This window comes from Cheilinus undulatus, linkage group 8 (assembly GCF_018320785.1).
Source record: "Cheilinus undulatus linkage group 8, ASM1832078v1, whole genome shotgun sequence".
NCBI classification, from domain to species: Eukaryota; Metazoa; Chordata; class Actinopteri; order Labriformes; family Labridae; genus Cheilinus; species Cheilinus undulatus.
In genome coordinates this window covers 54,018,770-54,046,002 of record NC_054872.1, presented here as the reverse complement: position 1 = coordinate 54,046,002, position 27,233 = coordinate 54,018,770, and the positions used below count along the sequence as shown (strand labels likewise).

Here is a 27,233-nt window from a genome sequence, read left to right as displayed (position 1 = left end):
CTTAACTGGGCAAAACAAGTTTAAAAAAGGGGAAAAAACAGCAAAAAGCTGGATAAAAGAGGCAAAAATGGGCAAAAAGATCCAAAGAGAAGTGGCAGAAGTGGCTTAAGGCAGTAAAAATGGAAAAAAGAGGCAAAAATTGCAAACAAGGGCAATGAAAATAGACAAAAAATAAATGTTGACAATTCATGCAAACTGTATAAACTGGGGAAACAAGGTCAAAGTTTCCCGTTTTAAGGTTTTCTGGGGAGATAATATTTCAAATTAGTTATAAAGGAGCCACACTTTGAGTATCACTGATGTATGGAATCATATCGTATCGTGCAGGATTGAATCTTATCTGATCATTCGCTCTGGGATCGTTTAGAGAGGCCTGACTGTCTCGTGTGACAGGTAAACCCAGAACAGGTGATTTTACTAAAGCAAACACTCAGAGTTCTTTTATCTTTGTGTTTATTTGGTGATGTTAAATTCGTGATTGTGTGTCGTTAGCAGAAACAGAGATCAACATAAACCAAGTCACTGTGCAGATATTTAGGGATCAGAAAATGTCTTTAACTAAATAAACAGTGGTGAGAAGTCCAGTTCAGTTATTTTAGAGGGAAAAGCCGATGTGTCTGTTCTTCAGTGAGCAGTTAAAAAAGTCCAAATCAGAAATATCCAGAATGATCCTTTAAGCAGGTCCAACTCTCACCACGTCCTCTCTCAGCCTCTTGATGGATCTCCTCTCTCTTTGGTGACGTAAAAACTCCTCAGAGTGAGACATCACTGATTATTCTAACTGAACATCTCCTCCTCTGTCCATAAAGTCCCATGATGCACCTCCTCAGTCTCCCTCCTCCTCCTCAGGCGAGCCCATGCCCTGCAGGTCGGGCGGTTCCTCCAGCGCCTCCTGCTGGACGTGTTGGATGGACACAATGCCGGTCAGCAGGGCGTAGCTCAGCATGGCGCCCAGAGCCACCAGCGCTGACAGAAGCTGCTTCCTGCGTTTGTTGGGGACATGGTCGAAGTCTCCGCTCTCAGGCTGGGACGCCGTCTTCTGACTGGAGCTCTCTGAGAAAAGAGACGAACATGGAGGACGAGAGAGGTAGAATAAACGTGGAGCAAAGAAAATTGGAGGAAAATATCATCTTAATGATTTTCTTTTTTTGCTTGTTTTGATTTTTAGAGTAATTTTATGTTTAAATGTTTTGGAGTTAAAAAGTCCTTTTCCCTGTGTCATGAAGCTCTTTTAAAACATGCTTGTTTTTCTCCTTTCTCTGCATCATTTTACATAAATATTTTAGATTAAAATTTTACATTAACATTACATTATTTTAAATTAAAAATTTACATTAACATTTTCCATAAAAAATTTAAATTAATATTCTAAATTAAAATTTTACATAGTTTTACATTAATGTTTACATTAATATTTTACATAAAAATTTTAATATAAAAATATAACATTAAAATTTTTCATTAAAATTGTAACATTAAAATGTAACATTAAAATTTTACATAAATATTTTAGATTAAAAATTTGAAATTAGAATTTTAAAATTAAAATTTTACATTAATATTTAACATTTAAAATTAACATTAATATTTTATATTAAAATTTTAACATTAAAATTTAACATTAATATTTACAAAAATATTTCACATTAATATGCACATTCGTATTTTATATCAATATTTACATACATATAAAAATGTTTGACATAATATTTACTTTAATATTTTACATTATTAATTGACATTATTATTTGGCATTAAAATTTTACATCAGTATTTTAAATTCATGTTTTACATTTATATTTTAATTAATATTCGACATTAATATTTTACATTAATATTTTACATTTATATATAACAATAATATTTACATTATTATTATACATTAATATTTTACATTTTTGTTTTACATTAATATTTTACATTTATATTTTACATTACTATTTTTAATTATTATTTCACATTAATATTTTACATTAATATTTTACATTTATATATTACAATAATATTTACATTATTATTATACATTAATATTTTACATTTTTGTTTTACATTAATATTTTACATTTATATTTTACATGACTATTTTTTAATTATTATTTCACATTAATATTTTACATTAATATTTTACATTTATATATAACAATCATAATTACATTATTATTATACATTAATATTTTACTTTTTTGTTTTACATTAATATTTTACATTTATATTTTACATTACTATTTCTAATTATTATTTCACATTAATATTTTACATTAATATTTTACATCATTATTTTACAATATTATTTTACATTAATATTTTACATCATTATTTTATATTATTAATTCACTATACTATTTACATTATTATACTAAATTAATGTTTTACATTTATATTTTACGTTATTAGTTCACATCAGCCCTCTGAAACCAACGTTGTCATGACTAGAAGGAACACTGATTGTTATTCAGAGTAACTTTTGAACCAGAAATCACAGCCTCTGACCTGTTTATATATATTTTAAGGTTTTCCCTCCATGTTTTCTCTCATCACAACATAGCATATTAGCATATTAGCATGTTAGCATATTAGCATGAACCCCAGTAACATGCACGCTAATCTCTGCTCCAGCCACCATTGTTGTCAGGCTCTCAGTCTCTCCAACTAAACCACACCCAGAGCTCCCGCCTCTTTCTCCTCATATGATGCTGATTGGTCCGGTCGTTCTTGTACCAGTGTGAAGCTTCGACAGCTGGATGATGGTGATGGAATCTGAACAATGCATTGTGGGATTCCTCACCTCGGCTGTCTCTGGGGAAGTAGAGCAGCAGGATGTTGGTGCAGAAGTTGGTCAGGTTGTCCAGAGATTTCAGGTGTTGCTGCAGTTTCCCACTGGGCAGCTTGGACTTGAGGATGGGCGCCAAGTGGCCGAACACGTAGGCGTCCAGAGACGAAGGCCTGCGAGTCACACGTTAGAGTCACGTTTATTTGACTGACTTCTTTGATTCAAGTAAAGGCGATCAGAATGTTCAATGTTTGAACTCACGAGTCCCCGAAGAAGAACTTGTGTGAGCCGAGGCGCTGGGACAGCAGGTTCATACACTCTGCAGCATCACGGTACAACTGAAACCCAAACACAGAGACAGAGATGGTTAGAGGCGTGGCCAAAGTCCTATTCTGTCATGGTGGCTGCCGAATGAAAACTAAAGCATTACAGGGAGGGGAAAAAGAATTTCTCTGGCTTTGAAAACAGTTGGAGATGTCTGAGGTAATGTAAGAACTCATTATCATATGAAAAGTGTTGTAATGTCCCTTTACATTCAGCCGTGTTTCTGCCTGTAGTGGTTCTTTAAACCTCTGAGGAAGTCTCGCTGGTCTGATCAGAGTTTAAGGCGTCTAAATCACAGCCAGCAGAGTCTGAAACCTCTAAGATTTCCCTCTCTGTTGGAGAGGTTTTCCTGCTGACAGGAACAAATGGATGTTTAACGGTGCTCCCTGAACGCCGCCCGACCTCTGACCTCCCTCTGCAGTCAACGGTTATAAAGCTGCAGACTTTCCAGCAGAGAAGCTCTGAGGAGAGTTTTCCTCTCTGAAAACGTTCCGACCGCTTCAAGGACCAGAGCGATGGAAAGAAGAGTGAGCTCAAGGTGGAAAAATGTGGAGCTGCTGATGTCACTGCGGAGGATTAGAGACGGCGTGTTTCCAAAAACGCCGCCAGAGAAGAACACAGAACATGGAGGGTAATACTCAGAACATAGTGGCAGTGTAGTTCCATGATTCATGGAGGTCATGTGACGTTCCCTGCTGCAGTAAAGTCGTTGTTCCTCTCCACAGTAGGGGCCGGGGGTTTCTGGGCTGGCCCTCCATTCATGTGAACAAAATTCTTTAAGAAAGCTTCCACTTTGGTTCAAGGATGAACTTGTTCTAGGAGGAGGTAGTAGAAACACTCCAGTGTGGCAAATATAATCATAGTTATTAGGGCCTGAGCCCCAACCTTAGAACTAGAGCAGAGGTTCCCTTCCTTTTTTCCTCAGGCCCCCCTACTCACATCAAAGAAAGCTAAGCCCGCCTCTGACCCACCCGGAAAAAGTACACATCATTTAAAACTGTTTTCACTGACAAAACCCCAACATAACAGAGCTGTTTAGTAGGGATGGGCGTTTGGAAGAAACCTGCCAACTCGAGCATCTGTAATGCTAACGATTAATTAACTGATTAATCGTTGTGTATGTATAAAAACATATATATATATGTATAACATTTCCCTATATAACAAAAACAGGTAACTAATGAGTGTGTTTCTCAATGGTTAAAACCCACTCACAATGTCACGATGGTAGATATTGTTGTTCAGAGTAAGACGTGTTTAGTCTCTTTATTAAATGCCAACATCAGATCGACTAAATTCCCCGTGATCGACCAAATTCTTAACGACCAATTAATCGATCATCGATTAATTGTTCCCATCCCTACTATATAGACTTGTTCTTGACTAAAGATCCATCTTCAAACTATCCGTTATTGTGACGGTGCATTAGGACCACTCTTGGGAAAAAAGAGACTAATTTCAAGAAAAAAAAATCAGGTTTAAAAGATAAAAAATATTTTTAAAAATTACATTTTTATGACTTTAAAAGCAGTTATTGTCCCTGAACCCCAGATAAAAAAAAAAAAAGCCAAAGTGACTGATTAAAAAATGCAATATTTCTTATTAGACTCGATTAATCACCAGAAGAATCGATAGAGTACTCGACTGCAAAAAGAATCTATTACTGCAGCCCTAGTGCCAAATAACTTGAACCTGTCTTATGTCTTGTGTCCGTTATTCTGTGTTCTAGTACGACAACAGCGTCATACTGAACCCGCCACATGCTAGCATCTCGCCACAGCGCCCCTGACTGGCAACAGGAAGTCAGAGAAATGGGTCTCTACCTGTGCTGACCCTGCAGAGCTCTGGTTCTGGTAAAAGGCCTCAATAATTGTCCAGAACACTGAGCTGGTTCATTTAGGGACGATACCCAGCATTTCTATATCTCGCCATTTCACAGGAAGTGGGTGTAACTCTCACATAAAACATCTGATTGGCTTAAAATTTCACAAGGTCAAGGTCTGATCAAGGTCTACCCCTCTGCACATTTCAATGTTCGCCCTACGGTTCATCTGTAGCGCCACCTATGCTTGACTGCACGATAGCCTTTAAGCTCTGCAGCGGATGTTTTGTCGTCTTGAGGTGATGTTGAACCCGCGGCTCGTCTGCTGGACTTATGTTAGTCAGTGATAGCCCCCTTTCCTCTGGTACTGACGTCCACATCACACCCACAAAGAATGCAACTGACCTATGGCTATGTCCCGCCCTCAAACGCGATGAGCCAATCACAGTGCGTATAGCCATTCCATACACTCAGACAACTGCTGCCTGGACGTCCATTGAAATGCATTGCAGAAAGTCCGTTTTCATCCAGTTTTATGAGGTTTTTTTTTTTTTTTTTTTTATTTTGAGTATAAAAATGGTCAAACGGTGTTCGTGGGGTACATGCGACTCCAACACAAGGTATCCTGAGAGGCTGGGCTACGGTTTGTATTTTAACCCTTTCCTAAGCCACATCTAAACCCAGAAAAGTGTCTTCTTTGGATAAAGTAGACCACAACATCAACTCAACATGGATAAAATTAACAACATCTGCTCTAAGGTAAGCCAACATCGTATTTGAGGCAGCATATTGTCACTTTGCTGTAAAGAAATATAAAGTTATCTTTAACATCTCTAACATTAGCTAAAGTTAGCCTAACGTTAGCTCCTAGCTGCGTTGTTCGTTGTGTCCTGTTGTTTGTTGGGAGTTCGTTGGCATTGTTTGTTCTAGTTTTTGTTCTTTGGTGATCGTTCATCATTGTTAGCTGTTGTCCAAAGGGCTCTAGTTAAACTAACGTTAACTTGTGGAGCTTAGCTTCATTAACTTATCTGTAATAGCCGACGTAACGAAGGTTGGCAGACGTTATGCTGAATGATTCAGTGTAAATACTGGAGCACCAAGCAAACGGAGAGACACACTGGGTAAAGATGGTAAAAAGGCCGTTAGATTTTTCTCATATTCTGAGCCTAAAACCTGAACTTCAGTGGCTCTTTGATTCTGATCCTCTATCTTGTGGTCTGAGATTGTGATGGCAACGAGTTTGTCACGTTTGCACTGGGACCTGTAAATTTTGGCTTGTAACTGAAGCTTTTTATCGACCTTCTCGACAATAAAATGATTAATATATCCCTCCAGTGTGAAGTTTAGACCCTTTTGGTGATTTCTAGAGGATTTGTGATCTCCAAAAATCATCAATGGCCTCCTGTGAAATGTCTCCTTCTGTGACAGCTGCCACAGCGCCTGTGACTGAAAGTTCATTGTTTGTCCGAGTGAGTGGAGGGGGCGTGGCTTAGCTATAGGTCAATACACATACATCATCGTTGCTGCTTTCAGCCATAAAAGAGCGTTCTTTGGATCATTCTGGATTGAATGAGGTCTGTCTATTCAGCATGCTAATGTTCTGTTAACGTGGTGGCTAGCACATGGGCGTTTGTTTACATTTTCAACCAATAGTATATCAGCTTATCATGCCAACGTGTTACCACATTGGATGATGTGCTGCGTTACGTTCGGGTGCAAGTCCAAAAAAGGAGGACAAATAAGCGTCCGGATTGAGGCTGTGCCGGACGCCAGACAAGGTATTCAAAAACCGGACTGTCCGCCCTTTAACCGGACGTATGGCCACCCTACGACCTACTGTAAGAAGCCTGTAACACCATGACCAACTCAACAAACAGGGGGGCAATGACCCAGGTTTGCTTCATAACATCAGGATTACTCATGTGTGGGAATTTCAGTTGGTTAAATCAGTGCTTGCCAGAGTGTGGGCTGTGAGAGACGTCATTTTCAGTAAAAAAAAAACAAAAGTCTCATTTAAAAATCATTAAAGACAGCTTTGAATGAAATAACATAATTTAAAGTTTCAGAATCAAACGAATACAGTCGGGTTAGGGTTAGGGTTAGGTGTCATGGGTTAACTGGTGTTGGACTGAATGGTGACACCAGGGTAAATGTTCTACAGCGCTACATCAGGATAATAAAAATGATCAGTGCCTATGGAGACATAAAGGTTTCTATTGGCTCACAGAGAACGTTTAAATCAGCGTTCCTCAACCAGAGAGACAAATAGTTGAAAAATACCTCTGAAAGAGCAGAAATCTAAGAGGTGAAAAGTGGCAAAAACAGCTTGAAGTAGCAATTAAAATAGGTTAAAGATGGCAAAAATGGTTCAAAAGTGGCAACAAAATGAGAGAAAAGTCACTAAAATGGGCAAAAAGCAGTCTAGTGGCAAAATAGGGCAGAGAAATAGGAAATAATAGGTATTTAATGGCCAAAAAAATTTAGCTTAAAAAGGCAAAAAGTGGTGAAAAATTGGGAAAAGGGGAAAAGGGGCAAAAATTGGGCCAAAAAATGGTAAAAAAAAAAAAAGGGGGGGGGGGGGTAACTTATGGCAAAAGGTAGCTTAATGGGCAAAAGATGGTTAAAAAAAGGGGCAAAAATGGGGAAAAAGTAGGGGAAAGGTGTTTTTAATGGCAAAAGGCTGCTTAAATGGGTGAAAAGTGGTGAAAAGGGGCAAAAATGGGGGGAAAGTGGCAAAAATGGGCAAAAAAGTAGTGGAAAAAGTGGTTTCTAATGTTAAAGGTAGCTTAATTGGGTGAAAAGTGGCACAAAATGGTGAAAAAGGGTAAAAATGGGATAAAGGTGGCTAAAAGAAGATGCAAAAATGAGGAAACAAGTGGTATTTAATGGCAAAAAGTAGCCTAAATGGGCAAAAAGTGGTGAAAAATTGTGAAAAGGGGCAAAAATGGGACAAAAATCGGGGAAAAAAAATGGGTACCTAAGAACAAAAGGTGGCTTAAATGGGTAAAAAGTGGAAAAAAAGGGCAAAAATTGGGAAAAAGTGGCAAAAATAGGCAAAAAAGAAGTGAAAAAAGTGGTTTCTAATGTCAAAGATAGCTAAATTGGGTGAAAAGTGGCCCAAAGTAGTGAAAAATTACAAAAATGGGATAAATATGGCAAAAATGGGTCAAATATGTTTGACAATTAAAGCCTTCTGTGTAAGTCTGGGAAACAAACTGATTATTGTGATTAAACTCTGAGGTCAAAGTTTCCGTTTTCTATGGTTTTCTGGGGGAATAGTATTCAAAATAAGACATTAAAGAGCCACATGTTGATATGACTGGTTTAAAGAGATGAATACTGGGAAAGAAAATGTCTTTGACAGCAGATGCCAGCTACAAACACAAACACGAGGGTTAGGCAGGACTTCTATTTCAGGATTTCTCGCCCTCACCTCCTTCTCCAGCTCCTCTCCGGCCTCCAGGCTCTCGTCTCCTCGCAGCAGGCGGAGTTTCTCCAGCTGAGCGCCCTGCATCCGCCCGGGCAGGAAGAAGTTCAGAGGGAACGGCATGTGATCGGCGTACCAGCGGCGAGTCACGTCCACGTAGTTCTTAGGCTCCACCCAGAAGGCGTAGATCTGTGGCAGACAAGGCAGCGTCAGCACATGAAAGCTTTCAGATCCTGTTCTAAGGCTGGGATGATGATGAGGGGGAGTGTGGTCCTTCACCAGGGCAGGTTTGAGCTTCTCCTCCATCAGAGAGATGAAGGCCAGGCTGTCTGCTCCCTCTTTGGCCGACAGGTCGTAGTCGGCGTTATACTTCTGAAAAACACAGAGGGAGAAATCCTACTGAGTGAGCAGACACTTAAATGCACCACAGAGACTGGGTAGAGGGAGCTGGAATAACCCTGAAGTGTCCTAAACGCTCTTAAAAGGAGCACGCCTGCCTGTGCTTGGTCAGACCTGTTTCCTGTATAATGGGGTTTAATCACATAGTGGTAGCTCCATACACTGAAGGAAAGGTGTGGGGGGGTATGCACCCCAAAGAAGAATAACACAGTGGTAGTACAACACAGACTAGTTGTTTTTACTCTTCATTATTTCTGCTGATAAAAAAAACACAAATACATGTGTACCAGACCAGACCAGACCATCTACCCTGAATGTCTAAAAACCTAAAAACCTACAGTCACTCATTCAAACCTAGCCATGCTGATTGTGTTTGCCATGAAACAGGAAGGTTTTCCAGAGTCTAAAAGACTGGTAGAGCCATAAATCTGAGAAAAGCAGAACCCCGTCAGACTCAAATAGAAGTCATTTTAGTTCATAGGAAGTAGGGGTGGGAGAAAAAAAATGGTACAGCATAGTATTACGATATTTTGTCTGGTGATACAGAGCTTAACAAATGTATCAGCCCACCCTAACCCTAACCACAGTCAGGTTTCTGCCACAGCTGCCCTAAATTAACAGCATTGGTAATTACCAAAATCATTTTTGATGTTTCTGCAATGGTTAATACACCAATATGTAGAAGCTCTTTAACCCAAATGATGTTTTTAATGCTAAAATAGAATTATTATTGCTATCCATGAATTTTCAAGTTTACTGATTCACAAAAAAACTGAAAAAATAGTAAAGCACATTAATATTTCTGATTAATATGTCAGATTATAGTTATTTACTGTCATTCCTCAACAGAAAAATGAGTTTTAGTGGTTGAATGTTATGCTTGATTCATTTCTGACTTCTCAGAGAAGCCCAGTGAGCCGGCTCAGATTTGTGTGAATTCAGTTTGAAATTCCTCATTCCTGTTCAAAATGGTAAAACATGGAGAGCTGACTGAAAATGAAAGAGTCCGCATTAAAGCACTTCATGATGCTGGATGGACTCTGAGACAGAGATGACAGGTGGGCTGATACATTTGTTAATCACTGTATGTCGTATCGCCTAGTCCACCCAGTATTGATGTTTTTTCAAATTAATAGCATGTAAAGAATCCATGATAATGGAAAAAAAATCAATTGTTTGTCCAGTGAGGGCAGCAGCAGTGTTAATTTCATCAACTAAAACTATTTGGCTACAGCCTTTTTTCCATGACCAGAATTAGACTAAGAAATCCTACATGGACATAAAAACCCTACAGCTGTTTCCTTAGAATGCCAGAGGATGAAGGAGAAGAAGAGGAGGGTGAGAGAAGGGAGAGAAGAAGAAGAGGAGGAGCAGAGATGCGGCAGAGGAGTCGTCTCGTCTCAGCTTCTTCAGCAGCTCTCCCGTCGTCGTGGTTTCTGACTAACCTACCGCAGCGTGGAGGAGCCGAGCATGCTGGGTAATGTGTTCCAGCTGTTCCAGTGTGTCAGAGGGATGAACTCTTCCACACAAATTTCACATCCAACTGGGAAACAGCCCATAGACGACATTTGGGACAGACAGAACCTTTCAAAATAAAACTCAGAAGGTGATTGGATGAACGTTCTGTCAGTCATGTTCATGACGGGCCAATCAGAGCACAATATAAATGACAGAGTGTGGTCTTGTTGCTTTGCTCTTCTGTAAACGTTGTTTAAAGGTGCTTTACAAATAAAGTTATTATTATTATTATAACTCTACCTGTCCAGGTGTCACTACCCTCCAGGGATCAGCTCTGTCTCCATATTTCTATTTTCATGTTCTCTGCCTTTAACTCTTCATCTCTGACTCTGACTAGGGTGGGCTGAACCAGCTGACAACCATGACCAGCTGTTCTGTAAACACTCCAGGAAGTTTTCAGGTGAGACGCCGCCAGTCAGCACAGGTGTTGTGAGCGTGCTCTCTGGAACAGGTGGCTTCATACTGAACACACTTTATAAAATATTTTGCAGCTGAAGGGCTCAGAGCGATACTTCAGAGTCACTTTGACCCCGTCTACACCAAGGATTCACACCTGTGCTGCTGCTTCAGGTCCATGAGAATCTACCAGGAGGACTCCCTGAACCCCCAGACCTCAGCTCACGGTGCTGACTGTTATGAGGAAGGTGAAGTCTAAAGGCCTTTGCACACTGAGTCTGTTCATATTTCATCCAAATTTTTCAAGGTTAAAATAAAATCGAGCTCAGACAACGAAATATTTTTTTCCAAACAGGTTTGACTTTTATGTGAAATTTTGCATCAGTCCATGCCATTTAAATGGTGACTGTGATTCAAAACTGTCTGCTGCTTCCTCCTCCCTTGCTCACCCCCACTTGACCTCTCCTCTCTCTCTCTCTCTCACACACTAAAACCCGACTTCAAACAACGCAGTTTGCCAGTGTATTATGTAGATATGAGCCATGGAAATATGACAGATGAATGCTAACAGGTCAGAACAGAGAATTATAAAGTTGCTCTCCATCTTTCCATCTTGGCTCAGCGCTATGACGTACGAGCGTGTGCTGTATGAAGCTCTCAGCCAGGATGGATCAGAGGGACTGTAGAGGTCTGACAGAGCCGCAGTACCAAACTATGAGCCGCATTCTACAACTTTTTGCAGTGAAGGCAAATAAAAACGCATCAGACTCAGTGTGCAAGGTCTGAGTGTGTGACATTAACAAACTCAGAGTGTAAAGACCTCTGCAAAAGAGTCGTTTAGGAAAACAGACTGGTTCATGAACGGCTCATCATTAAGGAGTCGTTTAGTAAAACAGACTGGTTCATGAACGGCTCATCATTAAAGAGTCTTTTAGTAAAACAGACTGGTTCATGAACGGCTCATCATTAAAGAGTCTTTTAGTAAAACAGACTGGTTCATGAACGGCTCATCATTAAAGAGTCGTTTAGTAAAACAGACTGGTTCATGAACGGCTCATCATTAAAGAGTCGTTTAGTAAAACAGACTGGTTCATGAACGGCTCATCATTAAAGAGTCTTTTAGTAAAACAGACTGGTTCATGAACGGCTCATCATTAAAGAGTCGTTTAGTAAAACAGACTGGTTCATGAACGGCTCATCATTAAAGAGTCTTTTAGTAAAACAGACTGGTTCATGAACGGCTCATCATTAAGGAGTCTTTTAGTAAAACAGACTGGTTCATGAACGGCTCATCATTAAAGAGTCGTTTAGTAAAACAGACTGGTTCATGAACGGCTCATCATTAAGGAGTCTTTTAGTAAAACAGACTGGTTCATGAACGGCTCATCATTAAAGAGTCGTTTAGTAAAACAGACTGGTTCATGAACGGCTCATAATTAAAGAGTCATTTAGTAAAACATACTGTTTCAAAAAAGGCTCATCATTAAGAGTCGTTTAGTAAAACAGACTGGTTCATGAACGGCTCATCATTAAAGAGTCTTTTAGTAAAACAGACTGGTTCATGAACGGCTCATCATTAAGGAGTCGTTCAGTAAAACAGACTGGTTCATGAACGGCTCATCATTAAAGAGTCTTTTAGTAAAACAGACTGGTTCATGAACGGCTCATCATTAAAGAGTCGTTTAGTAAAACAGACTGGTTCATGAACGGCTCATCATTAAAGAGTCGTTCAGTAAAACAGACTGGTTCATGAACGGCTCATCATTAAAGAGTCTTTTAGTAAAACAGACTGGTTCATGAACGGCTCATCATTAAAGAGTCGTTTAGTAAAACAGACTGGTTCATGAACGGCTCATCATTAAAGAGTCGTTTAGTAAAAAAGACTGGTTCATGAAAGGCTCATCATTAAAGAGTCTTTTATTAAAACAGACTGGTTCATGAACGGCTCATCATTAAGAGTCGTTTAGTAAAACAGACTGGTTCATGAACGGCTCATCATTAAAGAGTCTTTTAGTAAAACAGACTGGTTCATGAACGGCTCATCATTAAAGAGTCTTTTAGTAAAACAGACTGGTTCATGAACGGCTCATCATTAAAGAGTCGTTTAGAAAAACAGACTGGTTCATGAACAGCTCATCATTAAAGAGTCGTGTAGTTGAACAGACTGGTTCATGAACAGCTCATCATTAAAGAGTCGTTCAGTAAAACAGACTGGTTCATGAACGGCTCATCATTAAAGAGTCTTTTTCGTAAAACAGACTGGTTCATGAACGGCTCATCATTAAAGAGTCGTTTAGTAAAACAGACTGGTTCATGAACGGCTCATCATTAAAGAGTCGTTCAGTAAAACAGACTGGTTCATGAACGGCTCATCATTAAGGAGTCGTTCAGTAAAACAGACTGGTTCATGAACGGCTCATCATTAAGGAGTCGTTTAGTAAAACAGACTGGTTCATGAACGGCTCATCATTAAAGAGTCGTTTAGTAAAACAGACTGGTTCATGAACGGCTCATCATTAAAGAGTCTTTTAGTAAAACAGACTGGTTCATGAACGGCTCATCATTAAAGAGTCTTTTAGTAAAACAGACTGGTTCATGAACGGCTCATCATTAAAGAGTCTTTTAGTAAAACAGACTGGTTCATGAACGGCTCATCATTAAAGAGTCTTTTAGTAAAACAGACTGGTTCATGAACGGCTCATCATTAAAGAGTCGTTTAGAAAAACAGACTGGTTCATGAACAGCTCATCATTAAAGAGTCGTGTAGTTGAACAGACTTGTTCATGAACAGCTCATCATTAAAGAGTCGTTTAGTAAAACAGACTGGTTCATGAACGGCTCATCATTAAAGAGTCGTTTAGTAAAACAGACTGGTTCATGAACGGCTCATCATTAAAGAGTCGTTTAGTAAAACAGACTGGTTCATGAACGGCTCATCATTTAAGAGTCGTTTAGTAAAATAGACTGGTTCATGAATGGCTCATCATTAAAGAGTCGTTTAGTAGAACAGACTCGTTCATGAACGGCTCATCATTCCTCACTCTCTCAGCCCACAAGGTTTATTCTGTTGGTAGAACATCAGCGTTTTACATTAAAGCAGTGATACTCAACGTGTGGCTCTGTTACGTATTAATCTGAAATATCATAACTCCAGAAAACCTTAAAAAAGTCAGCTTTAACCTCAAAAATTATCCATAGCAAGTGACATTAATCAGTTTGAATTCCACACTTACACAGCAGGCTTACATTGTCTAATTTAATTCTATTCTGTTGTTGTCGGCACATTTCCATTGCCCTTATTTGCAAATTTTTGCTACTTTAATTCCATTTTTACTGCTTTTAGCCCATTTTTGCCACTTTCACTCATTATTTGGCCACTTCCCACCCATTTTTGCCATGTTTCTCCCAGTGTTTGCTGCTTTTTGACCATTTTGGCCACCTTCAACCCTTTTTTAATTGCCACTTTCCACCACTTAGATTGTGGCTCTTGCAAATGTATTTTTCAACAGTTTGGCTCTTTGGTTGAGTAACACTGGACTAAAATATGAATGCATCTATTCAGCTCATGGCATGTGTTAAAAACCACCGTCAGCTGAACAGCAGACGGTTACAGGAGACTTCACTAATGCATAGTATGCATAGATGAAGATCCACACGGCCATAATGAATATTTACGGCTAGCATAAACGCGGCGTGTGTCCAGGTGTGAGTGCGGTCTCTAGCCGTGGTGCTGTACACTGTGTTCAGTCCAGTCAGATGAAACGTTGTGCTAACATGTCCTCATCCTGCTGAGCTTTCTGAGAATTATCACCTCTGCAGGAATGTGTCTGAGGCTGCAGCTTCCTGCTCTTAACGAGGGTTTCCAGACAGTCTCAGTCTAAGCCTCCATGTACAGTCTGCTCAGGACAGAGACTCTGGCTGTTCAAGCTGTCATTAAACACATAGAGATCCTTTTACTTAGTTTAGATCTGTCATGACATAGATCAGATCATATTTTAATATTTTTCTAATCTCTACGATGAGATCAGATCAGAAATACTCCACTGTTTCTACCTTTGCTGTTTTGTATTCAGACAGGCTCAGTGCCGTTTCTAACTTTCATCCCTACCCTCCATCTCCAGTGTCCCCTTAAAGCAGGTCTAGAAGTGTAGTCTAGGACCACCCTGGAAGTACCTGTTTTCTGAGGTGGATGATGATGTCAGAGGGCCTGGACAGAGTCTCCTTTTGATTGGTCCTCAGAGCAGGAAGTGTTCCTTAATTAACGCAGAAACAAACAACGTGAACATCATCAACTCAACGCCGATACTCCAAAGAACCTGAAGAAGAACGGGGGACCACTCACCACTCGGACTCCTCCAGGGGTTCGAGATCTTCCGCAGTTTGAGAGGAGCTCCTGCGAACTGAGCGTACGCCTGCAGACAGAGAGAAGGGCAAAAAAAAACACACATCAAACACTGATTACACCAGGAACAGGACAGGTGTGGTCCACCTCACCTCCTTAAATATCTCTGATCCAGCCTCTGAGAACAGCCTGAACTTTCACCTTTGACCTTCTGTGGCTCACCCTCCTTAAATATCTCTGATCCAGCCTCTGAGAACAGCCTGACCTTTCACCTTTGACCTTCTGTGGCTCACCCTCCTTAAATATCTCTGATCCAGCCTCTGAGAACAGCCTGACCTTTCACCTTTGACCTTCTGTGGCTCACCCTCCTTAAATATCTCTGATCCAGCCTCTGAGAACAGCCTGACCTTTTACCTTTGACCTTCTGTGGCTCACCCTCCTTAAATATCTCTGATCCAGCCTGACCTTTTACCTTTGACCTTCTGTGGCTTACCCTCCTTAAATATCTCTGATACAGCCTCTGAGAACAGTCAGACCTTTTACCTTTGACCTTCTGTGGCTTACCCTCCTTAAATATCTCTGATCCAGCCTCTGAGAACAGCCTGACCTTCAGCAGTGACCTTCTGTGGCTTACCCTCCTTAAATATCTCTGATCCAGCCTCTGAGAACAGTCTGACCTTTTACCTTTGACCTTCTGTGGCTTACCCTCCTTAAATATCTCTGATCCAGCCTCTGAGAACAGCCTGACCTTTTACCTTTGACCTTCTGTGGCTTACCCTCCTTAAATATCTCTGATCCAGCCTCTGAGAACAGTCAGACCTTTTACCTTTGACCTTCTGTGGCTCACCCTCCTTAAATATCTCTGATCCAGCCTGACCTTTTACCTTTGACCTTCTGTGGCTTACCCTCCTTAAATATCTCTGATCCAGCCTCTGAGAACAGTCTGACCTTTTACCTTTGACCTTCTGTGGCTTACCCTCCTTAAATATCTCTGATCCAGCCTCTGAGAACAGTCAGACCTTTTACCTTTGACCTTCTGTGGCTCACCCTCCTTAAATATCTCTGATCCAGCCTGACCTTTTACCTTTGACCTTCTGTGGCTTACCCTCCTTAAATATCTCTGATCCAGCCTCTGAGAACAGTCTGACCTTTTACCTTTGACCTTCTGTGGCTTACCCTCCTTAAATATCTCTGATCCAGCCTCTGAGAACAGCCTGACCTTTTACCTTTGACCTTCTGTGGCTTACCCTCCTTAAATATCTCTGATCCAGCCTCTGAGAACAGTCTGACCTTCAGCAGTGACCTATTGTGGCTCACCCTTCATTAATGTTATTTGATAGAGCACTGTGTCCTTTCACTAATATCTGTGTGTTGATCAGTATTACTGAGTTGTATGTTTAGATCGCTGTTACTCAACCAAAGAGCCAAACTGTTGAAAAATACCTCTGCAAGAGCCACATTCTTAGTGGTGAAAAATGGCGAAAAATGGCTTGAAGTAGCAATAAAAATAAGATAGGTGGCAGAAACAGTCAAAAAGCAGCAAAAATGTGTGAAAAGGGGCTAAAATGGGGAGAAAAACGAGTGAAAAGTGACCGAAATGGGCAAAAATCAGAATAAAGGTGGGAAAAATGGGCAAAAAGCATCAAAGAGTGTCAAAATGGGAAATTAATGGCATTAAATTGCAAGAGGCAGCTTTAATGGGCAAAAAGGTGAGAAAAGATGCAAAAAATTGTAAACAGCTGAATAAAACTGTAAAAAAAATGGAGAAAATTAGATAGAAGTGGCAAAAATTGGAACAAAAGTTGCAAAAAGAAGTGTCAATAGTGGGCAAAAAATAAGGATCAGGTATATAATGGCAAAAGGTAGCTCTAATGGGCAAAAAGAGGCAAAAAATTGTGAAAAAGGGCAAAACATTTTCCCTTTAAGTTTTCTGTGGGACTAATATTTAAAATTAAGATGACAAAGAGCCCCAGGTTGAGCACCACTGCTTCAGAGTGACTGAAATACAGTGAACATATAAAGAAAGTGTAAACGCTGCAGTATCTCTCCGTCCTCATGTTCTCAGACTCTCGGGTCTGGTAACTCGGTTTCTGGGCCCCTGCTAAACCAAAAATAACTTTTCTAACACTGAGTCGGGTTTTTCCTCTAAAAATAGGGCCTCTGGTTTTACTCGCCGTGTGAGGTGACTCAGTTCTCCTGAAATAAAAACTAAAAGCTTCATTCAGCTTTTACAGCAGAGAGAGTTTCCTGTTAACCTGCAGCCGTGAAGTCAGGATGAAGACGTTTGTTCCACATAAACACAGGCAGACATCTGTGTTGTGGGTAAACAGCGAGCTGTGGACATGCAGGGACAGCTGCTGGATCTCTGAACAAAGGTGCGTCCCTGCAGGTGAACCAGGATTATGGCTGTCCCAGGTACAGAGCTGTGAAAGACTAATCCCTCACTCCTCACCAGCTCCACCATCCACTGGGCTGTAAAAATGGAGTAAATGATCGTTACTGTCTCTAGATGCTGATGTAGACCTGGACCCACTCAAACCCAAGACCTGGCCCGGGTCTCCACCCTGTGGGCTGATCTGCCGTGTTGCTGTGAGAGGTTTCATCTCTGCGGCAGGTTCAGGGTCGCCTAGTGTTTGGGAAAACCTACTCATCATCATTACCCAGAGTGCACTGCTGCTCAGATCTCAGTCCAACACAAACACATTCAATCAGGGCTAATCCCCCAAACCGGCTCTGGGGCCCTGAGTGCAGTCTGCAGGCTGGAGGAGAGCATCCTGTCAGTCCTCTCTCAGGGCCACATGGAAACACCAGAGCAGGGGTGTCAGACTCAGTCCCAGCAGGGTCCAGATTCTGAACCTGGGTCTAACCTGAGGGTCTAACAGGGTCCAAGTTAAAAACTCAAAATCTGAGATAAAAGGTCAAACTTACACATTTAAAAGGTAAAAACATGACATTTAAAGTCAAAATAATGTTTTTAAAAGGTCAAATATGAGATAGAAAACTGAAACCATGATTTTTTACAGTCTAAATTCGAGGTTAACATCAAAATCAGGTTTCAAATGTCAAAATATGAAACATTATTCAGCGTTATTCGTTATTCAGCCATTGGGGTTTATGATTGAGCGTAATGTATTAATATTTCCTGTTTTAATTGTTTTTTAAATATATTTAATGATAACGGCTGTTTTATAGTGCTGTCCATCTCATTCCAAATGTCTGGGCCTAACCCTAACCCTGAACCAGCTGAGGGCAATGCCTCTGACACCATAATGCTCAAGTTTTCCCAGCAGGAATTTAAAGTCAATGATAAATCAAGGAAGATGCCGACTCCACACTCGCCTTTATCAAGAGCGTCACTGATTTTCTCGATGAGATCAAGAATTGCCATACAGGTTGTGCTCTTCCTCCTGAAGCCATGTTGAGATGGGACGAGGATATGTAGTTTGTCTACGTAGCCACTTAGTCGATCATACACAACTCTCTCAAAAATCTTGGAGAAAGTGGGCAGTATGGATATGGGTCCATGCTGTTTTTGTCCCCAGATTTGAATACTGGGATAATCTTTGCAATCTTAATTTTTTAGGTAGTGCTCCATGAAATAAGGAGAGATTTATACAGTTAACAAGTGGGTCCACTATTTCACGAGCAATGAATTTTACTATTTCACCACATATACCATCCACACCTTCTGTACAAGAGCTTTTCATACCCATGAGCATTTTAAGCAGCTTTATCAGTAAGGAAGAGAGAATCTGAGTAGTTAGCTTTCAGATGTTGTTGGTAAGTAGCTCCCCCTGGTGGGCTCTGAAAGAGTTTCTCCTATGGAATTGAAATAATGTTAAAGCTGTTGGCGAGATCTTCATGGTTATGTTTGCATTTGGTGTCAGGAAGGACGGCGGTTTTCTAACCCCGGCCAAGAACAGGATTCAGTACTTTCCAGCATCGCCTTTGGTCGCCACGAGAAGCCTTTACATCCTCTGAATAACAGTTTCGTCTGCTTATTCATATCAAATGTGTTAATTTATTTTTGTATTTGATGTTTCTGTCTTTGTTTTCATTAGTTTGAATATAAAGCTTATAAAGTCTGTTTTTCTTTTTAGTGGCTTTCAGGATACCCTTGGTAGCCATTTCTCCCTTGTATTTACTCTCTCAGGTATTGTGGTGTTTATGCTTTCAGTGATTTCTTGAATTAATGCATTAGAAGCTTTATCTGGAGTGTTGCAATGGTACACAGTCTCCCACGTTTTTGCTTTAAGGTTTTCACATTAAAGAAAGTTTTTCAGTCAATGCTTTTGTTTTGATCTTTAGAGGTGATTCACTAAGATCAGAAAAAGTCAGCTATAGGTCTGTAATATCTGACAGAGTAACCCCCCAATCAAAATGAGCATTCTGAGTATTTGTTGATCTTCTCCATGATGGATTTACAGGATTCTGGTTCTCTAGTACAGTGGTTCTAAAATGGGGGTACGTGAAGGCACTCCAGGGGGTACTTGAGATTTTAAAATATATTCTGGCTATTTCAGAAAAATAGCGCCTTTTTATGCACGTCAGGAGCGACACGATGTCGCGAGTATATTACTACGATCTAAAATCACATTGTGCTGAGAGCGTCTGCGGTTTCTCTGTCCTCTGATAAACACTGATATTTATCTGAGCGGAAGATAAAAGGTTTCTCCCTCCCGTCCTTCACTGCGTGCGCAACGCGGCACTTTTACGCACAGCCAGGACGTCAGTGCCGTTTAGTTTCACGGTTTCATTCACTGCCAGCCACGGTTGTAAGAGGAGGGACTGATATGTCAAATATGATCAATAAGAGTGATATGGGAGGGCACAGCTGAGGGTCGCTGTGAGAGGAGTTAACTCTCTCCACAGCGCACAGACTGGCTCACCTGTTTGTGTTCCAGTCTGGTCAGGGGGGTCATTTCAGTGAGCTGGTTGATCCAGAGCATTTATGTCTGAGGTCAGAGGAGACTGTTGGTAAATACTTCATTGGAATAAAGTCCCGGTAGTTCAGAAACAGCTCCAGCTGTGTGAGTAGCATATCTGCGCTCATGTGGACGTGTCGGGCTGCCTGCTGCCTGTCTCCCTCTCTACCAGGCTACGTGAGGCGAAAACACAAGCGCTGATACAGACAGACGTGAGGAGAGGACAACTATCAGGTGGAGTTGGGGAGGAGGATGTCTTTGTTCCTCTGTCTGCCTTAAAAATCGGCACCACCACCGTGTGTGCGCATTGGAGCAAAACTTTGAAAAGATATCTGCAGCAATGTCGCGCTGCGAAATGATGCTGCAGGTGTGGAAGCCTTCACTGACTCACTACAGGTAAAGTAAATATTTAGTGTGAATAATTTCAACGAAAACTTTGCGCCCCCAGTGTAAGGACCCTAAGTTTATGAAGTGAAGTTTATATTTTGTCAAGTAATTAAATTTAACGACCCTAAAACCTCCTGAGTCTCCCCCATGGCAGAATGGTTTGACCCACACTGGAGCATCGCATCATAAAAAGGTTCATGATCGATTTTTTTAGTGAATAAATGCTGATCTGTAACTAAGTTCCTGATTTCAGTTTGAGAAGAGATCTTTACTAAGATCTCAAAAAGGGGCACTCAGCTGTTTTTTAGAATTAGTTCATTTTTACAGGTTTTTAATTCTTTCTAGCTCTCTGTTTTTATTCCCAAACAGTTCCAGAGAGACGGCTGCAGCTGAGCAGAGTTTTGCACACCTCTGGGTTTAAATGGTTTAAAGCCTTTCCACTCACTGTTTTCACTGCATTAGTTTGAATTCCCACATTTACAGATGAGAGGCTGTGCCATGAATTTAGTCAAGCATTTTAAACATTTAAAATGTTTGAAAAAACATCTGTCATTTAAAATTGTTTATCATTTACAAAGTCTGATAAACCAGAGGCTGCCACAGCGCCCTCTCATGGCTTTCTTTTTGGCCAAACAGCTCTGTGCTGTTTAGGGGCTGCTTGGCTGGAAAAATACTTCACAGGGGAACACGACTGAAAAAAGGCTGAGAACCTCCGCTCTAGTAAAGGAGTTTATAGTGGGGAAAGAGACGACGTAGGAAATCGTTTTTTATTCTGTTTTCTTTGGCTAGATTAATGTTGAAATCTCAGAGAATTAAACCATTTTTCTTCATTTTATTTAGACAGATAAAAAGTTCACCCAACTTATTTAAGAAGCTGTTAGGATCTGAATCTGGAGGTCGATCAATCACTCCTACAATTATAGTTGGACCATTTTCTACGTCGATCTGGATAAACGAGGAGTCTGTCAAACCATCATCATACCGCTTTCCCACTAAAATTAGCGCGTAAAAGCGGGTTTATTAAACACGGGTAAACCTGCTAACAATCGGCAAGTGAGTCCTTTCCCAACGCCAGCAGACCAGGGTCCCAACGCCAGCAGACCAGGGTCCCAACGCCAGCAGACCCGGGTCCCATCGCCAGCAGACCAGGGTCCCAACGCCAGCAGACCCGGGTCCCAACGCCAGCAGACCCGGGTCCCATCGCCAGCAGACCAGGGTCCAATCGCCAGCAGACCCGGGTCCCAACGCCAGCAGACCCGGGTCCCATCGCCAGCAGACCAGGGTCCCAACGCCAGCAGACCAGGGTCCCAACGCCAGCAGACCAGGGTCCCAACGCCAGCAGACCAGGGTCCCATCGCCAGCAGACCAGGGTCCAATCGCCAGCAGACGAGCTGCGTGGCTGTTGTTTTGCCTCTGGTGCGTCAAGCTGAAGTCATCACGTTGCTTTTGTAGCTCAGTCTTTCTATAACAAAGATGTCCTCTGAGAATAATCAATGTTCTGACATATTCTGCTCCTCCAGCCGGGAATTTCTCATGGATTATCCTGTAAAGGGCAGCACTTCCTACTTATGAGCGCAGCCAAATAAAGAGAAGGAGAACCTTTTCTAAACAATGTTTCTATTTCAATGTTTCACATCTCTCTGCTTCTTGGAAATATTAGACAAACATCAATCTTTTTAATGATTTAACACGAAAACTTCCGCCTAAAAAAGTCCAGTCTCCTCCATCAGCTGCCATCCGGCTGAACAGCTGATGGAGGAGACGGCAGAGTTTAGACTGAGATTTAAGGGTGAAAACTAAAAGACAGAATATACAGTCATTTCCAAGGAGCAGACACATGATAAAGGGAAATAGAAACAACCTTTTTGAAAAGTCTCCCATTCTCCAGCTGCGTTTTAATGCAGGAAGCGCTGCGCCTCATGTGATAATCCATGAGAAATCCAAGGCTGTAGAAGCCTGACTGGTTCATGAAAAATAATAGCTTTCAGCAGATATCTTCATGATGACCAGAGTGAGCCAGGAAAGCGTTGGAGCTGATTAGAAATGCCATGTTATCAGAAGGTGGTGCTTGTCTCACGTCACGCTGCCTGTAACTGCGCCTGCCCGAACACGTTCGTTTGGAGACAGACTACAGAGCAGAGAGAGCGACAGAGAGAAAGAAGAAGCGTTCAATGATGGCAAACACAGAAACATGAACAGGGAGCGCCCTGGAGTATCTGTCACTGCCAAAAACACACGGACGTTTTTTGTCTTTATGTACGTATCTTCAAAACACAGGATGTTACTTTTTTCCCTTTTTTGTCCCCAAGACATGAAAGAATGAGTATATGTAAAGAAAAGGCTTAGTCACTAATGTTCACTGTGTTTTCAATTAAAATCCTTGAGTTTCAAATTCATTCAAATATATAGAAATATTATATCTATATTCTCACAGTGATTTTAAACTTTTTGCCGTACATGTAGACATGCTGATTTATGATAAATTTGAAGTGGTCCCTTAATTTTTGTTTGTATTTACTGATGCACAGTTAGAGTTCTAAGATTTCTACACCAAATAAAGTCAATTATGACATTTTTTGTGTTCTCTTTTTATTTGGAAAAGTATCGAAATACATGTTGGTACCGTATCGATACCAAAATGTTGGTATTGTGACAACACCCTTTTTGCCACTTTTAACCCATTGTTGCTCTTTAAACCATATTCTGCCCATTTAAGCATCCATTTGCTGTTAAATACCACTTGTTTACTATTTTTTCCCCTTTTTTGCCAGCCTTGACTGCTTTTTGCCCATTTAAGTCAATTTTCCCTCTTTGCTGCCTTGTTTTTGCCACTTTTGGACCATTTTTTGCCACCTGTCACTCTTTTTTTTGTAACTTCTCCCCTATTTTTGCTACTTTCTGACTCTTTTTCTCCCTGTTTTCACCACTTTTCATCCATTTTTGCTGTTTTTTGACCATTTCTGCCTCTAAACTTATTTTTATTGCTACTTAAAGCCATGTTTGTCACTTTTCCCTCATCTAAGCTGCCTTTTGCAATTAAATACCACTTGCTTCATTTTTTCCCAATTTTTGCTTTTTCTTTTTGCCATTATTTGCCCCTTTTCACCAGTTTTTGCCATTTTTCACTCATTTAAGCTGCCTTTTGCCATTAAATACTTCTAGCTTTCTATTTTTTTTTGCCCATTTTTGCCAGTCTTGACTGCTTTTTGCCCATTTTAGTCCCTTTTCACTCATGTTTTTGCTACTTTTGGACCATTTTTTGCCACCCTAACTTAGTTTTTTGTAACTTCTTACCCATGTTTTGCCACTTTCTGACTATTTTCCACTTTTTCTCCCCATTTTCACTCCTTTTCACCCCTTTTAGCTGCTTTTTGATCATTTTTGCCCCCTTTAACCTATTTTCATAGGGTCAAACTTGGGTTTTCTTTTTTTTTGTAAGCCGTTTCTGCCTCTTTTCCCGTCTTAGATTGTGGCTCTTGGGAAGGTATTTCAACATTTTGTTTCTGTGGTTGAGTAACACTGGTATAAATGTTCATTAAGGATGCACTGAATGTGAAAAGCAGATTGAAGGAGGGTTAGCCACAGAAGGTCACTGCTGGAGGACCGGCCTCTCTGGTTAAACCTTCAGTAAAAGTAAAAGTTCTGATTCTAAAACGTCCTGAAAAAGGCACCGGTAGCTGAAACCACGACTCAGTTACAGTAATGTGAGTAAATGGGATCAGTTACTCTCCAGCCCTGCAGTGTAGACCAGCTCTCTCAGTTACGGTGTGACTGAAAATCAGAGGATTTTCACAGTTCCACTGCTTTAAAATACTTTTAATGATAAAGATAAAAGATTTTAAACCCTATAGTGTTTGGTCTACAGCAGTGATACTCAACCCGCGGCTCGCGAGCTGCATGTGGCTCTTTAGTGACCAGTTGCGGCTCTTTTAAGGCTTCCTTGAAAAAAAAAAAACTTTAACTAAAAACCTCTATGAAGGTAAACACTGTCATCAGTAAAGATATCTTAGAAATCTTTAGGCCAGGTGGACTTTGACAACGCTGGTGTTGGGCCAAAGACTGGTATCTCCAAAATGACCACTTTTCAGGGAATGAAAAGTCTGTAATTTATAAAATGATATAAATATGATTTATAAAAACAAATTAAAATCATGAAAAATTGACATACAAGGTTTTAGCCTGATGTCAGAGATATATAAAACAAATACCCACTAATTCACTGTTTTATTTCATTTCAACTACAGATTAACTGATCTATTATCTATCTTACATTTCGGGTTTGGATTGTGGCTCTCGCTGACATTTCTTCTAGACAATGTGGTTCTTTGGTAGAATAAGGCTGAGTACCACTGGTCTGTAGTGTTAGTCTTCCTGTGTTTGGTGTGAACAGCTCCATCAGTCAGTCAGACACTGTTAGTGGAGATCTGCTGCCCTCTAGTGGCGAACAGCTCCATCAGTCAGTCAGACACTGTTAGTGGAGATCTGCTGCCCTCTAGTGGCGAACAGCTCCATCAGTCAGTCAGACACTGTTAGTGGAGATCTGCTGCCCTCTAGTGGCGAACAGCTCCATCAGTCAGTCAGACACTGTTAGTGGAGATCTGCTGCCCTCTAGTGGCGAACAGCTCCATCAGTCAGTCAGATACTGTTAGTGGAGATCTGCTGCCCTCTAGTGGTGAACCAACAATCCTGGATATTTCACATGTGAATTCATCATTAATTGTTATCCGCATGTATGAATAAATGCAGGTACTTATCAGGAGTGTTCAGCACCTAAAGACATCGGGACATTTCTGCAGGAATTTAGTCCACGATCAGAAACACCAGTGTGTCTGTTAAGGAACATTTTCCTGTCTGCATCGTCTATTACACTGAGAACATTAAATCTAAAGATGCTTTGGCTTCACCACACGTTTATGCTACTCCAGGGACTATTATTATGCATGACATCATTACCATATGTAGCTTCTAGGGCTGAATGATTGGTGAAAGTAATCTGAGATTTTTAACCCCAATATTGACCTGACCTCCACTGACCTCCCGCTCGCTCTGGGACGGTTTGCAGCCGAGTGTGAAGCGGTTGGGATGAGGATTAGCACCTCTAAGTCTGAGGCCAGAAAAGGGTGGACTACCCACTCCGGGTCAGAGAGTCTCTGCCCCAAGTGGAGGAGTTCAAGTATCTCTGGGTCTCATTCACGAGTGAGGGAAGGATGGAGCAGGAGCTGCAGAATCTCTCTCAGCCCTAGACCCTGGACCTGGACCTGGAAGACCGTCTTCAAACCAGTTAATGGTTGGACCAATGGTAAGAGGTTTATCTTAAAGCTCGGTACATTAACGCGCTTTATTTTAGGGGGTCTGCCTCCATCAAACTTTGACAGTGAGATCCTGGTTTTCCCTGAGGAGGGCATGGAGGAACCAGAACTACGTAAATTCCTGTCAGAGGTACGGTCAGTCTGATTCTCTGATCTGTTCATTCTGATCTATCCAAGTCACATTAGATCAGATTAACTAAAGTAAAATAAGCCACAAAATGGCCTCATCACCCTCTAAGGCAGTGGTTCTCAACGCTGGGGTCAGGACCCCTGTGGGGGTCGTGAGACCCTGAGAGGTGGGTCGTCAGATGCCTTGGTAAAATAGAGAACATTTTTTAAATTATAATATCAAACTGTATATTTTAGCCTTTTAATGAAAATATAAGCATAAATGTTTTATCAGTATTTTTCATAACTATTAAAAAGTGTCCAACTGTTAAAGGACGGTGCCACTTTTTAACCGCTTTTCCAAACCAATTTTTCCACCATCATTGACAACTTTTCATCAATTTTTGCACAATTTGGACCACTTTTTGCCACTTTTCACTCACTTTTGCCTCTTTACACGAGTTTTACCTGATCTTAACCAGTTTTATGACTTTTTTCCCATCAATTTTATCACATTTCAACACACCGTTTACACGTTTTTGTCAACTGTTGTCTATCGTTGATGCCTATTTTAACCACATTTCACTGTTTGTGACGCCCATTTTTTCCCACTTTTAAAATCCCATTTCACCACTTTTTGCCATTTTTACCCATTTTAGACATTTATTTACCCACTTTAAATCTATTTTTTTTTCATGGCTTTACATTTTTAAGAATAAGAGACTAAGACACAATCAAAGAGGTAAAGATGTCTGTAGCTCTGAGTGGTTGTTCTTCAGGTTCAGTGTTTGGATATCAGGGCTGTACTTAAACCTGGACCCCAGGTGTGACCGGGTCCCAGAGAGCTCCCCCTGCTGGTCAGCCCCCTGCAGGTCCAGCTCTCGCGGTAGTTCGTGCCTGTTGAGCTGAGTCTCTGGTGGCTCGGATGTGTTCGTTCATGTCAGCAGCGTGAACCTGAGCAGAGTCAGCACTCAGACAGTCCTACGCGCCTCCACATACACACCTGGTCGCTCTGATTACCTGCTGAAACTCCGTTGACGTTTCCATACCGCCTGTGACGTCACAGTGTCGTCATGAGTTTGACATTTAGCGGTGTCACCGTTTCCAGTCCCTACAAAGATCCCATTATTGATCTGTAACCGGATGAACCGATGACTGCGGTGTGACCGGGATCTCTCTCTACCGACGCTCACCGTCCGCACGCGCTCAGTCAACGGTCAGCTCATTGAGCCGTTAGCATTAGCATGCTAACTAGCAGCAGTTAGCCGTGCCAGTGCGCTAATTAGCCCCCGCGCTTGCGTGACTGAATCGGACCGACAGACCGGGACAAGCCCGGTCCAGCCCGCTGTGACAAACACTCACCAGAACCACCAGGCAGTCGGTGCTGACGGACGGTAAACCCCAGTCTCCTTCCCAGCAAAACAACTCATCGGGCGCCGCCATCTTTAACCGGAAATGTGACCTCTCACACAGGAAAAGGACCGCTGACGGTTGCCGTTGACAACC

The 27,233-nt window shown here is 41.2% G+C and overlaps 1 protein-coding gene across 1 annotated transcript; it reads right to left on the bottom strand.

The window, feature by feature from the left end:
• Positions 1 to 436: 436 nt before the first annotated feature.
• Positions 437 to 27,233, bottom strand: LOC121513412 (metaxin-1-like). Its single transcript, XM_041793157.1, has 8 exons — positions 27,090 to 27,233; positions 14,999 to 15,068; positions 14,830 to 14,909; positions 8,623 to 8,715; positions 8,350 to 8,532; positions 3,032 to 3,108; positions 2,786 to 2,943; positions 437 to 1,053 (listed from the first exon to the last, which is right to left on the bottom strand). Exons 1-8 carry the CDS (start codon positions 27,168 to 27,170, stop codon positions 827 to 829), a joined length of 969 nt encoding a protein of 322 aa, XP_041649091.1. The 5' UTR covers positions 27,171 to 27,233; the 3' UTR covers positions 437 to 826.